Raw genomic sequence first — 16194 nt, 5'->3', positions numbered from 1 at the left:
TTGAGTTTAGAGCTGTTATTAAACATTTTAATATAAAAGGGTTAACAGCAAAGGAAATAAAAAATGAGTTGGATTTAGTTCACGGCATATCTGCTCCTTCACTTGCAACTATTTATAACTGGTTAAATGAATTTAAACGTGGTCGTACATCAACAAAGGATGAACCACGCTCAGGACGTCCTGTAGAGGTGAATACACCAGAAATGATCAATAAAATCCACGATATGGTGTTAAGTGACCGAAGATTAAAGTTGAGTGAGATAATTGAGGTTACAGGGATCTCAAAAGGTAGCGTCATTTCTATTTTACATGACAAATTGGGCATGAAAAATATTTCTGCAAGATGGGTGCCGCGTTTGCTCACAGTCGACAATAAACGCAATAGGGTGGTGGCCTCTAAAGCCCTGTTGTCGCTCATGCAACGCAATCCGGATGAATTTTTTCGTCGCTTTGTGACTGTAGATGAAACATGGATACACCACTATACTCCCGAGACGAAAGAACAGTCAAAGCAGTGGATTGCGAAAGGCGAACCATGTCCAAAGAAGGCGAAAACCGTAAAATCAGCTGGTAAGGTTATGGCTACTGTATTTTGGGATGCACGTGGAATTATTTTCGTTGACTATTTGGAAAAAGGAAAAACAGTAACAGGGGATTATTATGCATCTTTATTGGACCAGCTAAAAAACAAAATTGAAGAAAAACGGCCTCATTTAAACAGGAAAAAAATCCTCTTTCATCAGGACAATGCCCGTGTTCACACATGTTTACGATCAATGGCTAAAATTGAAGAATTGAAGTTCGAATTGGTCGACCACCCACCGTATTCGCCAGATTTAGCCCCCAGTGACTTTTTCCTTTTCCCAAACTTAAAAAAATGGCTAAGTGGACAATGTTTTTTTTCAAATGAAGAAGTCATCGATCGGACAAATGCTTATTTTGAGGACCTTCCGAAAACTTATTTTTCTGACGGTTTAAAAAAAATTGAGAAACGTCTAACCAAGTGTATTGAGCTCCAAGGAGATTATGTTGAGAAATAAAAAAAAATACAAAAATAAAAACTGTTTTAATGCTTTTTTCTAAGGAATTATTGACCCACCCTCGTATTTTAATACAATAGTTATTTTGTTAGTATTTTCTATGCTTCGATTATTTTAAAGTTAAAATGTTGAAACCTTTTATTGAAGCAACGACATCGTCTACTTCATTGAAAGCCGCCACTGCTGTCAAACGTTATAATATTTGTATTCGTTCCTTTATTTGCCGCCATTTATAATATGCCGCCCGTATGCAACGCATGACCAGCATACCCTGATAAGGAACGCGACGATTAAATATTTATTTGGGATTGGTAATAAATTATCTGAATTGATGTTATTTTAGAAGTTAAAGAAGTTTAAAACCATTTTTTACATTGCTATACCATTTTCTTGTCAATACATAATATTATATAATATAATGGTTAAAATATTATATTATTCTAAATATAAAATTTTCGTCAGTATTTGAATATATTCAATTCACACAGCAACAAAAAAATCTCTTGACATCTTAGTCGTGTTTGACCGTTGTTTACAATCAGTCGCGTTTGCTCGGAGGATAAATAATATTTTACGTTTTTGCTGATTAAAATAACACAAAAAAATGTTTGGACACGTGAAAGTAAGTGTTCAAAAATAAATATGATTAATATAATAGTAAAATTATATTATTATTTCATAGATATGTTTTTTATGTTCTAAATCTTACCGTTATTAATTAGCTTGCTGTTAGTTGTATACTAGGGATTGCAATTCCGGTATTCTCGGTATTTCTCGGTATTAAAAATGTTGGAATCCCGGTATTAATTTTATAGGGTTTTTGTCAAATTATATATATTTTATTCAAATCCCAGAGACTATATTTCTCTAAATAGTCTAAATTATAACATAACGGGTAAATATGCATAATTGTAAAACTTCGTCAGTATAAACTAAATCTAACCAGCGAACTGCTCTTAAATGTGCGATTTGTTGTTTGTTTTCATATTTTTTTTTAACTTTATTGATTATTGGCTTACTTCAGGATTTAAAAAAAATGCTAATCTTGTTACACCCACGATGGCCGCGTGGCTTAAGCGTCCACATATAGCGTCGTGGATCCCAAATTTGAATCCTGGGTCTAGCAAGTACACATATTGTTTTTCAATTTGTGTATGCGTCAGAGTATGCACCTAATAGGTTGAGCAAATGGCTAACATCCATATCTCCTAATAATAAAATCTGTTAGAGGCCCATATGAACTTATTAGGATCGGAAATGGTAAAAAAAATCTTGTAATCCGGATTCCGTGATTAAAGGTGTGTTCCGGGATTGCGATCCTTACTGTATATAGCTTTAAGAGGTCAATATGCCGTTTCGACATTCAGTTGAATTTAATTATTAATTGAACTGGCGTTTATGAGGTAGAACTTTATTATAATGGTTTTGAAACAATTCTTTTTGTTAATTCTACTTTAGTACTCTACTCTAGTTACGTTGACAGTTGCTTATAAAGAATTATAGTAAACCGCTTCGAAGATGGGTTAAAATCCCGAAACAAGTCTCAATGTAAATGACTCAGTTAAATTATAATTAACATAATTACAAGATAAAAAGAACTTTAAATATACAACGTTTTTAAATTTTCTGTTGAATTATTATGCTCAATATGCTCAAACTTGTACTTGATATGAAGTAAATAAACAAACAAACAAATATAGAATACTGAAATGTCATTTGACACTTAATTTTGATTTCCATGGTAACGCACGTATATATTAATAATTTAGTTGCTAGGACCATCCCCTTAGCAACCAATAATAGTCTTTTACTTTTTACGGATTTTTATGAAATAACTTTAAATACAAAACAGAATTAACTAAAAATGAATTAAATTCTGCTTAAAGATCGCTAAAAGTATTAAAAGAATGCATTGGCATCGTGTTCTGATATATTCTAAAAGTTTCAAATGTCTAGATAGTCGGGAAGTTAGTTAAAAATCGATTGCAAGATTTGTACTGGACAAACAACTTAAAAAATGGCTTTGTTTCAAAACCATTAGTCATGTCGACGACAACTCCAATCCACAGTCGTAAGTCAAATAACGTACCTAATTAGTAATTAATAATGTAAGTTATGTAATTAATGATGTATACATTGTGTCCCTGCCTGAAGATATATGGCTATATTATTATAAGGTATTGTTACGTAAGTTATAAGTCTCTGCATATTATTATATCCCTAGTTAATGAGAAGGAATCTGCTTCTCTACCTATGAAAATATAGGTATTTGTTAGATAATAATGCAGATTACAGATTTCCTATTTGTCATTTTGATACATTTTAATATTAATGTGGGTGTAGTTCCTACACTGAAATATTTGCTTGGATTGTCAAAAATATCATTATAAAGTTTATTTCATATTACAAGAACGCCAGCAGTGCCCTTAAGGCCACCCCAATCAAGATATTATAACGTGTGTAGGGATTTCAATACCGGTATTTCAAAACCGGTATCCCAGTATTTTTCGATACTAAAATACCGGTTTAAAAATCAAACAATACCGATATATTCGGTATTTAAAGTGTATATAAATATACTAATTAATATACAAGGTTTAACAAGACTAATTTTTTGTCAGTCTGGTTTATTTCCATTGGCCTTCAACCTTGATGACCAGTAAGCACAGGTACAGATTTAATACATTATTACATTATCGGTAGGTACCTACTTCCCTGATTTTTAATTTATCCAAATATATTATATTATAGTATCTGAAATTGTGCTTAAATACATACTGTTTGTTTGTATAAGCATTGATGTTTAACTACTCAAAAGTAGCTTATAGAATAATAAAGAAATATATATATATTTTTAATAACAAAAAGTGAGCAATATTGTGTTTGGTTTTGCTTCTTATGGAATATAATATGTAAAGAAGTAGCTAAGTGTAAAAAGTGTAATAAAACATCAGGTGGAATTACCATGGGGGCACATACACATCCAAGAATACTTCATAAATTTATTGAAACATTCTAACAAGAAAGTGCCAATAGTTCAATTACATACCATATAGGTATTTGTATGCATCAGTTTCTCTACCATATCTTGTCGTTACCTATTTTAAAAGTTACATACATATATCTATTTAGATATTTTTGCTGTCAAGTATTAATACTTTAAAGAGATTTTTATATCTATATTTATTGGTTTCTGTTTTTTATATTTTTCACGAATACCCCTATTCAATTGGAAATACCGAAATACCGGAAAAGTCTTTTCATTCAGTTTTGTAATCCCTAAACGTGTGTGTCTATCGCAAATAAATTACCGTTCGGCGGACTGTCAACCCGTGTAATATGTTAAACATTTTAAAAGGTTCACTGAGCTCCGTTAACCTATTCTGTAGTTGCATCGTCGGGAGCCGGTTTTATAATAATATTATTTTCTCAATGTCCTCCACCATATACTTTCATTTCAAATAAACATAATCGTAAATGTCGTATTACTGGGTCAATTCCGAAACTTCAAATTCGAAATTTGCATTGCCGATTAATTTAAGTAAAGAAAGAAATAAAGAAATTAAAGTAAGAAGGTACATACACATTTAAAAAAGTCACGCGAGATAATCCACCAACAGTTCGGTCTTAAAATCTGGAAATGACTTCTCAATAAAATAAAAAAGTATAATATTTCGCTGTTTTTAATTGCAGAAATGGCCGATGTTAATAATAATGCTGATTGTACTATCTTCAATCGGTGGCGAAACTACAAACAAAACAATGAAAAACGTGCTATCATTGTCGTCAGCTGATTTGAAATTATTTTTGGAATCATTTGACACTATTATATCAGATTGCGATGGTAAGTATAAATATTATATGACATTGATATTTAAATAGCAGCTACTAGAACCACAATTATATAAACGAAGAGAGATAAAGGTGGGTCCCAATTCTTGCCCCATACTTATAGACATTTTATATAAAAAAAAAACTTTCAAAATGATCCTGCGGTGCTATTGACTAGTGCCTGTCAACGGATCCATGTGACCCAGTTTTAAAATTAATATCATTTATGTAATTGTCATTTTTTTATTTAATAATTCACAGGCCGTCAGCAGTTTTTAATAACGCTGACTCGGTGAGAAAGGAAAAAAATAAGTTTTTCATAATACATATTATTTAGCATACAACTTTTACAGTCATATTACATCTTGCAAGTAAGCATTTTTTCACCTCAGTAACGTTATTAATTTTTATCATAATAAACTGTTTTTCTCACCAAAAACCAGGAATATTTGTGTAAGCATTTATTTTAACCGTGTTGGGATAAAAAGGCTAGAACAATCAAACAAATAATGTCTCACTTGTAATACTCACTCCAAATAGCTCATTCAATCTTTTCACTTCATAAACTCACTCCACATTGTATCTTGCTAGAGAACTTAGTGCCTCAGACAATAATACCGACTTCTCAGTTAATTTGTACCATTATATTACTGTATCACTGATAATTATCTTAGTTACATAAAAATTGGGATGAATTAAACATTTAAAAAAAATCGGTGTGTGTACTTATGTACGCCGTTAGAAGTTATACTTCTTTGGCGTAACAAAACAAAAACTCATCTTTGCCATACAGCGGTTATAATCGATTCAGAAGTGCCCACGATGAATTAATATAAAATCATTTTTTTATTGGCGTGTTATTATGATTATATTCATTTCCGTCTCAAGGGTATTTTATCGATATAGGTACCGTCATCAATAATATTATGGATACGAATAAATTATATTATTGCAGAATGTACCTACTTTGAAAGAAAACAATCTCAAAATCTGTGTTTGAAAAATTTAGCAAACCGCTATTTCGACGATCTTTGCTTAAACAGAAATGACGGTTCAACTATTTTCGTTAACAATAATAATTTATTACAAATCAAAAGTAAAATATAGCCTATTTAATGGTTTAACTGAAACGTGATATTGGGTTTTGTGATGAAATATAATAGTTATTATTATCTTCAATTATTATAAACCGCTAATAAATAAATTGACATGGGATATGCGAAAAATATTATCAATAAACTGTAAAAATATGTATTTTGTGTATGAAGTGTTTAAATATTGTAAATTTACAACATACCATTGTTTGAATTATTTACCAACTCAACATTCAGAAAATTTATTTATTTATTGAAATATAATTTTACTCATAAATAATACTTACATAAATGTAGCCTCAAATCTTAATGAATAATCATAATACAAGTTGCTACATTATTTGGAACGCCCGAACGTCGCCGCGCAAAATAAATTATGTTGCATCGCCGGGAAAAACTTCCGCCCCACGTCCCACGCCAAATTAATGCGTTACATTTGCGCGCGTCACATGCCAAAAATACACTCTGATCTGTTTTCCCAAACGCGATTAAAGAAGTATAACTTCAATAACTTCAAAAATACAGGTACCATTTATTTCTACAATGAATCTTGCATTCTATCAAATACAATATATCTGTACCTACGGCGACAATGCATTACTCATTTATTATGCTGTGTGAATTTCAGGAGTATTATGGACTACCCAACCAATTACTGGAGTGAAAGAAGTAATTGCTAAGCTAAAAACGATGGGAAAGAAAATTCACTTTGTTTCAAATAACAACGATAAATCGAAGGAAGAAACGGCATCTAATTTCAATGAGATAGGAATTGATTTGGACCCAGTAAGACCACATTTATTGAAAATTATTACACAATTAATTTATTATTTGAATAATTTTACTTTTTAATTTAATTTTGTACCGGTTACGTCCTCTTGAAGGGGACATTATAGAACAGTGACAAAACAGAACATGACAAAACAGAAGAAGCGCCTAATTTCAAAAGCCCCTAAAACGATTTTAGGTAGTTCTGAGAAAAATGATAAAAACGATTTTAGGTAGTTTTGAGAAAAATGAGAAAAAATCATATCTATTAAATCTGTGAACTTTATGTATTTATTTTTTAATTTGTTACATTTAAAGAGTATTTTGGCTTTCCATTTTAGGGGTATTTGAAAAGCACACCCAACCATTTTAGCGGGTTTTGAAATTTACCCCAATTTTTCATCATACGTCTTGACGGTTTTTGGTGTTTTTTAAAGTTGAATCTTTGGCCATCATATTATAGGTAACAAAAATATCCATCTAAATACATATCTAACTCAAAAAAAAAATTAAAAACCGTTTTAGGGGCTTTTGAAACTAGGTGCTTCAGAACATGACAAAACAGAACAACGATAAATATAACTATGAGCTTCAGGAAAAATATAAATTTTATATTGAAATTGTCCTATCTCTATTATGTTGATAGATTTTTAATAGCACAGATTTTCAATACGCCATAATAAATCAAATTATATACCTAATTTCTGCATTCCTAATCACTAGAAAGCCTCAAATAAACGGGACTTTGCCGGCAAGCATAGGATATCTCATCTTAATCACTATAATATGTTCAAAATGATTGGGTGACTAGGTACAACGAAATAATGAACTAACCTAATCTAACCAAACCTAACCTAACCTAAATAGATTCCACAAAAATTAATGTTTCATTTTTCCCCTGGCTGTTTTGTTTTGTCACTGTTCTGTTTTGTTATGTTCTGTTTGTTCAGAGAGATCAGAAACAAGTTAAGTTAAACGATTTAAAAGTCAAATATTCGATTATAAATTCTGCATAACTGTTTTCAAAATTTTGTAAAATCGGTCTGGTTCTCACATCATTATTTTGCCAAGAAAAGCATAATATTTTAATATGTTCAATTATATATTTTTAGTACTTATATGAAGGGGTAGAAATTCTTTACTCACCCGTCTCCCAGACCCCTATAATCTATAATTATTATTTTAATATTTTTGTATACTGTATTTCAGAATGACTTGATCTTCCCAGCAATGGTGATGACTGATTATTTAAAAAGTCAAAATTTCACTAAAAAATCTTACATTATGGGAACGCCGGGATTTATTAAAAAATTTGAAGAAGCTGGATTACCATACGTTACTGAAGTAAGAAAATATTAATACTATCGACCGAAGGTACTTGATGGAATTTGAATTTAAATCCATTAGAATTGAAGTAAGAAAATATTATATTTTTTAATACAAATTTAATACTTCAGACTAGGGGTTCTTAACCTATGAGTCGAGACCCAAAATTGGGTCGATTGGCATATTGAGTGGGTCGCGAAAAAGTTTCAACAATAACACTTTGTTTTTTAGATTATATCATACCTACTTTATATTACAAATGTACAAAAATCATTGGTACTGTTTGGTTATCAGGAATACAGCGGAAAACACATTTTGAAAATACCCGATATACTGGATTATTTGTTAGTTTGGGTTAGTTTAGGTTGGGTTAGGTTAGGTTAGGTTAAGTCAGGTTAGGTTTGGTTAGGTTAACCTAACAAATAATCCTGTTTATCGGCTATTTTCAAAATGTGTTTTCCGCTGTATTCCTGACAACCGAACAGTACCAAATCGTTTTATAAACCTTTCGAGTCACTGCGCGTCGAAAGTAACAGCTTTTTGGTATCCAGAATTCACTAAAACTCACTGTGGTGACTCCCCACATACTCTATTTATGTATTACTATCTGATAATACTGTACATAATATAGCTATTCTATATTTTTTAATACATATTATATTTACAACTTAAATACATATATTATGCAAAGCGAAAACACACCCTCATTTAAATAGCTGAAAACATATTGTAGAACATAAATCGTCTGTTTTCCGACTGTTAATCAACTTATACTATTATTATTATGTATTCATTGAAATATAAAATACCGAGATAATTTGCTATAATTTAAAGGTCACAACAAGTCTTTGAAAAACCAAAATTAAGACACTAAGCACTGAAAGTACAAGTGCCATATGAATGCAACAACACGTCATAATATATGCATGTCCGGGTTTTAAACTGCTATGCAGACTACAATCTGAAAATGAACTAAGCTGTAGCCCATGTATCTTATCTCATCTATATTATTCCATTGGTAACATTTAAATTGTATGTATTGCATTTCACCGTAGCACAGTTCACCGTGAGCCATCTTACCGTAGAGAGACGGCCGTTTAGTAATGAGATAAAACATATACGCGTTGTTCGTGGAATATTGCAGGCAGTAATATTCCAATTTTATTAGATTTAATAAAAAATATAATTGATATTGATTGGTATCAAATATCTGATAAAAACACTCATTTTATCAGATGTTTGATATTTACGAGCACCTAACAGAATTTTACATACGATAAGTGTTTATTTTTTACATTAATTTGATCTCAATAATATACGACCATCTATTTCCGATACAATATCCTACGGTAAACTGTGATACAATAGATGTCCGGACACACCAATACCCGCATTCGGTTATTGTGTCGATTATGATGATGATAGTTCATTCGCCTACCATATATTGTGAACAAAAATATATTTGATAATACAATATGACGTACTCAATTACATTCTTACATAGTAAAATACAATGGTAATATTATTATGACCTTTTTAATCAAATTATATATACATTTTCCTGTTATCGTAATCAGACTTGACCTTTCTAAAATAATTTCCCGTGTTGATATGGATCATAAAATATTTTGAATATAACATTCATTAAACAGAAAAAAATAAGCACAATTATAATATTATCATAGTATGATTTTCTTGTAGGTACTTATTTAATTCAAAACCTATGTAGGTATCTGGATTTTTTCATTTCTTCAGACAGAACAGGAATAGGATTCGATCCAGTTTATTTATTAAGGAGGTTTCTAGTTTGTCTATTTTCTTGACATAATCGTACATTTTCTACTGATACATATGCAGCGATCAACGAATCCCGTGAGGATAAGCAGTGTCAGCAAAATCATGACATATGAATGGTTCTCAAATTAATATTATTTATTTAATTATTGTTCATACATTCGTCAGCTGAATGCAGAACTATTCTAACTCACATTTAAAATATTGGTACTGTTCGGTTAAAGCGGATACAGCAGAAAACGCATTTTGAAAAAAGGCGATAAACTGGATTATTTGTTAGGTTAACCTAACCTAACCTAACCTAACCTAACCTAACCTAACCTAACCCAACCTAACCTAACCCAAACTAGCCCAAACTAAAAAATAATCCGGTTTATCGGCTATTTTCAAAATGCGTTTTCCGCTGTATCCGCTTTAACCGATCAGTACCGAAATATTTTGCAGAAGAGTTTTTTGAAACAGCCTACTTCAGTTATTTATTATTTATATGGACAAGTCTATGCACCATTTTTTTCATCAATAATCCTTCTAAAATATGATGCATCCATTTGTCCAAAAAGATAATAAATAATTTCAGTAAGTTATTTCAAAAAACTCTCCTCAAAAATTTCAAATGTAAGTTAGAATAGTTCTGCATTCAGCTGACGCATTGTTTATCACATACATTTTTAGCATACAAATTTCACAGGAATTTAATTACCAAATTGCAAGTAAAAACTTTTACCTCAGTAATATTATTAATAGTTAAAAATGCATTTTCTCGCCGAAGGCCTGGGATACTCAGTATAAGCGTTTTCAATTGTGATAGGTTTCAATAAAAAGGCTATCACGATTGAACAAATATCTCAGTCCGCATTTTATCTTGGTAGAGAACTGTCACTAATTATCATATTGCCTCAGGCAATAATACTTACCCCTTTGTTATCTTTTATCATTGTATCCAAGTAAACTGTAGATACCTGTCAATCTGTCAAATAAACTCGCTAGCTCTACCAGCAACTACCAGTCTTCATACTCCACTCATCTCTTCGCCGCCATCTCCACTACATCCAAACGTATGATTAATCATTAATTCTTTAGATTAAATATCATAAAGTGTCAGATTTATAAATCATTTAATTCAAAAGTCACAATAGTCCATTTAACAGTCACCTCCTTTTTAAAGTTGGTCAAAAATGCTGTTTAGCCCAAAAATAGTAGTTTTAGGGATATACCTAAATGTTAAATATCATAATATTATTATTTATGCTTAACCAAAAATTTTGAAAAATATAACATGTATACAGTGTCGTCCCGTGGGGGTAGGTGCTATTTAGGGTTGCAAATTTAAAAAAGGCTGAAAATGAACGAATGAATACGATCATAATAATGTTTGGAAACTGGCGGTTTTCCATGAAACAGACGATGCGGTTGCTACGTTAAAAGTACTAATATCTTAGATTAAAAATATCGCAAGGGGGCTTCCAAACTTGTCAGCGCCTCAGACCTATATGTACTTAAAACCGCCGCTGTTTAAGGGTAGGGTTCGTGGAAATGCTCTCTCAGTAAATGATTTTTATGTGTAATTTTTTCAAGGTTTTCGTTGTAGGTATGCACATAACTGCATTATACGACGGGATTTTAACAAAAGACGTCACTGGAGATTTATGTCAATTGCATATTAGCTTAAAGTTAGAGGTTAATTAGAAAAGTTTGGTACATATTATTTTCTGAGAAAATTTCATTCAAACTTTTTAAAATTTCTATTAATTCTCCCTTTCATCTGTAAAACTCTTTATTGTATTCTACTGTATACTTTAGATGTGGATCGTGAGTTCGTATCAGCGAGCATATAAGTGTCGCTAGATTTCAAAATCAGCTAAGTCCATAATAGGTGAATAGGAGAAAAACAACTTTTTGTTTTCTCAAATACACAGTCACAAGGGTGAAAGTTTATATTATTTCGAGTAGGTATAGAATATTTAAAATTAATAAATTCCACATTTCGATAATGCAGAAATGTTAGAAAGCAGTAGTTCTTCAACAATTCACAAAAAAATCAAAAATACCTAAAGTTGGACTTGGTTGATTTTGAAATCACACACACCACAAAGCACACAGTGTATTGAGTGAGTGTTTAATAAGACTCCTCATAAAAAGTATACCTAGTCTGTTTATGAAAATCCTGGTCACTTGATTTTAATATTTTATTTTTATAGCCTAACTTTTACACTACTGACGTGAATAAATTTATCAGCAATGTTACCAGGGATGAACCAGAAATCGGTGCAGTAGTTTTGGATATGAATGCCAATTTAAATTACTACACATTGACTAAGGCGATATATTTACTAAGAAATCCAGAAATAATGTATCTAGTTGGCTCGGAGGACTATGCCTATATAAGAGTTGGTGACTTCGTTTTACCAGGTTTGCATTTACTTTTTTATTTTTCTCATAGTTTTTCGTGTATAATGGACAATATATAAAATCTAAGTTTTTCTATGTAATTAAAAAATCAATAAAAAACAAAAATATTTTCACATAAATTGAAATCGCCTAATAATCTTTGTAAAAAAACAATACAAAAAACATAATTATATTCCTAATAACTCACGAGTCGGAATGCTATTTTTTTCAACGTGACAGCGGTAAGCAACCAAATCTATGGTCGGTATAATTTTATTTTGAACACAATTTTAAGGCGAATTCTCTATCTACTAGAGGCACCTAGCGGAAAATACGAAGATTTCAATTTGCGACATTGTTATGATAATTTACAATTTAAAGTACTTATATTAATTAATAAAGCTGTAAGTATATGAAAATATAAAAAGAAAAATATTTTTTATTTTAAGTCAAAGATAAACTTACAATTATTATTATTATTCTAAAAAAATGTTATAAAGTTATTTATCGATACCATTATTGGTTGCTAGAGGGGTCTGGGGTCCTAGCAACTAAATTATTAATATATACGTGCGTTACTATGGAAATCAATATGACATTTCAGTATTATTTCTATCAAGTACATTTTTTTTATCGTTTAAGCTAGTCAGGTCAAGTTTATATTATGATTCAACATAAAATTTAAAAACGTTGTGTATAAAAAGTTCTTTTTATCTTGTAATTATTTATAATTATTTTAAAAAACGATTTTCAAAAAAAACATAAACGTGTATAACTTGAAATCCTTATATTTTGTTTTATTTATATCTATATTTTCAATCCATAAAAGAAAACTTAATATGCTTACTAAATTTTAATGATAAACATAACCATTAAATAACATGTAATAATTAGATGGTCCATTAAGGTGAACCCTTTACTGAGCCTTTTTTAAAGAGGCACCTAGCGGAAAAATGCAAAGCTTTAAATTTGAGACATTTTTTTGATAATTTAGAATTTAAACTGTATTAATTAATAAATATGTATCTGAAAACATTACATAGACCTACAATTTAAGAAAAATGCTATATCATGTGAATTTTGTTTACGTCCCCATCTTATTATAATATATATCTATTTTATGGTCATATTTATTATTAAAATTTAGTTTATTAAGTTTTCTATTTTTTGACTAAGAGATTTTTGACTAATTCATAGTGTTAATATTTTTTATATTAATTTTAAAAAACATCGATTTTTATAAAAATATAAATGTGTATAACTTGAAATTCTTTTTATTTATATAAAATCTTATTTAGGTATGGTCACAATATCGAAGCTCGAGATAACGAATTTATTTTCGTGCATTGCCATCTCTACGTAATATATTGTACTATATGTTTAAATGGTATACGTTTTGTTTCGTTTCAGGGTTTGGATATTTCTCAAATATAACTTCTCAGGTATCAGGTAGAACTCCAAAGGTATTTGGAAAACCGTCAGAATATTTGAAAAACATGGTATTCAAACGATTCAATATCACTGACCCGCAGAGGACACTCTTCATTGGAGACATGTAAGAAAATATAATAATGTTGAACTAACTTCATAGCAGTTTAATGACACCTTGACAATAAAAATCATATAATAAGACCTTAGACTATAGATACATCTAGACGCCACCCATTGCATTGCTAAATAAAGCTGCGTGCCGTGCGTTTGGTTTGTGGGCGAGCAAACGCATTCGTATACAAATGTTTGAGACCATAGACCATTTCGCTAGGGCTCGCCCAAACTACTCGCTCAGAATTAAAATATATTTTTTTACGTTATATAGTATTTTTAAGCGGTCAAAATGCAACCATTAGGTAAAGATATTCATAATTTAAGTTATTTTAACGAAACACTAGGTCACTTGATATTAAAATACATTATAATATAAAAATAAATTATCACGAACATGTATCAACTTACCTATGAAACTTAATACCATCTTCTTGCTTATCAGTACGGCTACCACATTTTAATACAACACACAGAATCTTTTCTACTTAATAAACTAAAAATATCTACCACTGACTTTATGTTTAACACAAAAAATAGCAATTTTAGCAACACGGTTATCGACGCTTAGTTAAGCAATAAACTAAGATTAGACGTCGACGCCGTAGCAAACCATCTCCCACATCTGTAAACCTTTTATCTTACTCTAGCGCGTGTCGCAGAGATTATAAGGGTGCCGAATACTTTCTCACTCGCACTTATGCATCGTTTTTGTTCAGGCCTTGAATAAGACAGTAAGATATCGTTCGATAAACTGCAATATGTCGTACAGTCCCACATACTTATCTGAACAAGGGTCAAAAATGGAACTACTATGAAGCCTATAGACGCCATATTGAAAACGTCATTCCAATGTCCAATTCTGTCCAGTTGAGAGTCTTAATTGAGTAGTTTTTGACTGTGGCTCCCCCATCAATTCTTCATATAAGTTTGTGGTACTGTAACCCACAAAATTGAAGTAATTTATTTTTTTGTAGATTCGGTGGAGGAGTAACATTCTAGTATACAAGTCTGTGTAAAATACAGTGGGGGGCTTTGTATAACGCAAATGACGCAATAATAAATTCGTCATAAGATATAAAGGGAGCCCTCTAACATAGAATAAATTTATAATGTATTCCAAAATCTTAAAATATATAAGTAACAATTATTAGACATTGAATACCTATGTAAACAGTGAAAAGTTGTTTACTTATTTATTCTGGTCATTCAAATGTGAAGGAAGGTAGGAAGATAATATTTTTTATAAATTCAATTCATTTATCTTACATATTGTGGACATTACAAATTATAAGTTTAAGACGTTCACAACATGACATTTAGAAACAACGAAATATTATTAAAACAATATTAGGTACATAACAAAAGAGATAGATCAGTATTAAGTTATTCTACAGTATAAAATGTGTAAATACAAAAAAATATATAGGTACAAGGAAGTACACCGGATGAGTTAAGCAGACCCTATTTTAAGAATTTATAATTGGGGACCTACCAATGTATTTATGTATTTGGCAATGGTCGTGTTGGCATTTTGATATTTTTAAGATATAGAAAAATAGCCTATTTATAGAAAAGCAAAGCATATAAGACTAAATTTTATACAAATAAAAAATATTTAATATTCCTTACGTTCTATTAATACTATCGATATTAAAAAGGTTCCATAATAATTCGTTGTATAGGAAATATCGATTATCTTTTAATTTTTTTATATCATATTCTTATTTGTGCATTGTTACTAATATTTGTTTGGTATTTGGTAGTAGGTATACTTAGTGTAATTTTTATGAATACTATTTTTTAAACACGCTGATAATCACTCATTTTCTTTCCATCGTATTCCTTCTCTTCTACACCTACTCAAACGCACACAGATAAATATTTAGTTTAAACACAATACTTATGTAAGTATAACATTTTTTTATAATTTTCAGGCTAATACAAGACATGGGATTTGCTTCGATGTGTGGATTCCAAAAACTATTCGTCCTTTCAGGTGGAAATTCTCTAAAAGATGCCATCAACACTATCAATCCTTCGCAAATTCCTGATTATTGGATTGATTCTCTTGGACATTTACAGAATATTCTCGGCTAAATGATTCAAAAATATAGTACTATAAAATGATGTATGCCATTCATGGCTTTAGTAGTTAAATAGTCAGTCATTTAAATAAATAACTTTTTTACCAGATATTATTGTATAATAGTATCTACTCTTTTAGTCCAGTGAGTAAGAGGCTGGCTTTTCATCTGAAGGCTCCGGATTCAATTCCCGGTGAAGTAACAGTGCTGATATGATTTTATCAAAGTCTGGGTGTTCGTGATTGTTTCACTATATTACTAACTACATTACTGAGTCACTACTACTATCAGTAGGCCTCATGAGTTGTTGTAATAGCTAATTAT

General features: G+C 30.5%; 1 protein-coding gene across 1 annotated transcript in view; it reads left to right on the top strand.

Moving 5' to 3' along the window:
* Window positions 1-16194, top strand: part of LOC147064160 (uncharacterized) — a 41872-nt gene extending 25678 nt beyond the window's left edge. Inside the window, exons 7-12 of the mRNA XM_085958667.1 lie at window positions 4734-4884; window positions 6594-6751; window positions 7943-8077; window positions 12052-12262; window positions 13652-13796; window positions 15721-16194. Coding sequence (XP_085814793.1) covers window positions 4734-4884; window positions 6594-6751; window positions 7943-8077; window positions 12052-12262; window positions 13652-13796; window positions 15721-15883 — 963 coding nt within the window. The 3' untranslated portion in view covers window positions 15884-16194. The remainder of the gene's footprint in view (window positions 1-4733; window positions 4885-6593; window positions 6752-7942; window positions 8078-12051; window positions 12263-13651; window positions 13797-15720) is intronic.

This window comes from Rhyacophila brunnea, unplaced genomic scaffold (genome assembly GCF_057557595.1).
Source record: "Rhyacophila brunnea isolate RB1 unplaced genomic scaffold, BYU_Rbru_1.0 scaffold_8, whole genome shotgun sequence".
NCBI classification, from domain to species: Eukaryota; Metazoa; Arthropoda; class Insecta; order Trichoptera; family Rhyacophilidae; genus Rhyacophila; species Rhyacophila brunnea.
Note: the sequence above shows the minus strand (reverse complement) of the source record. Positions and strands in the feature narration are given on the sequence as shown.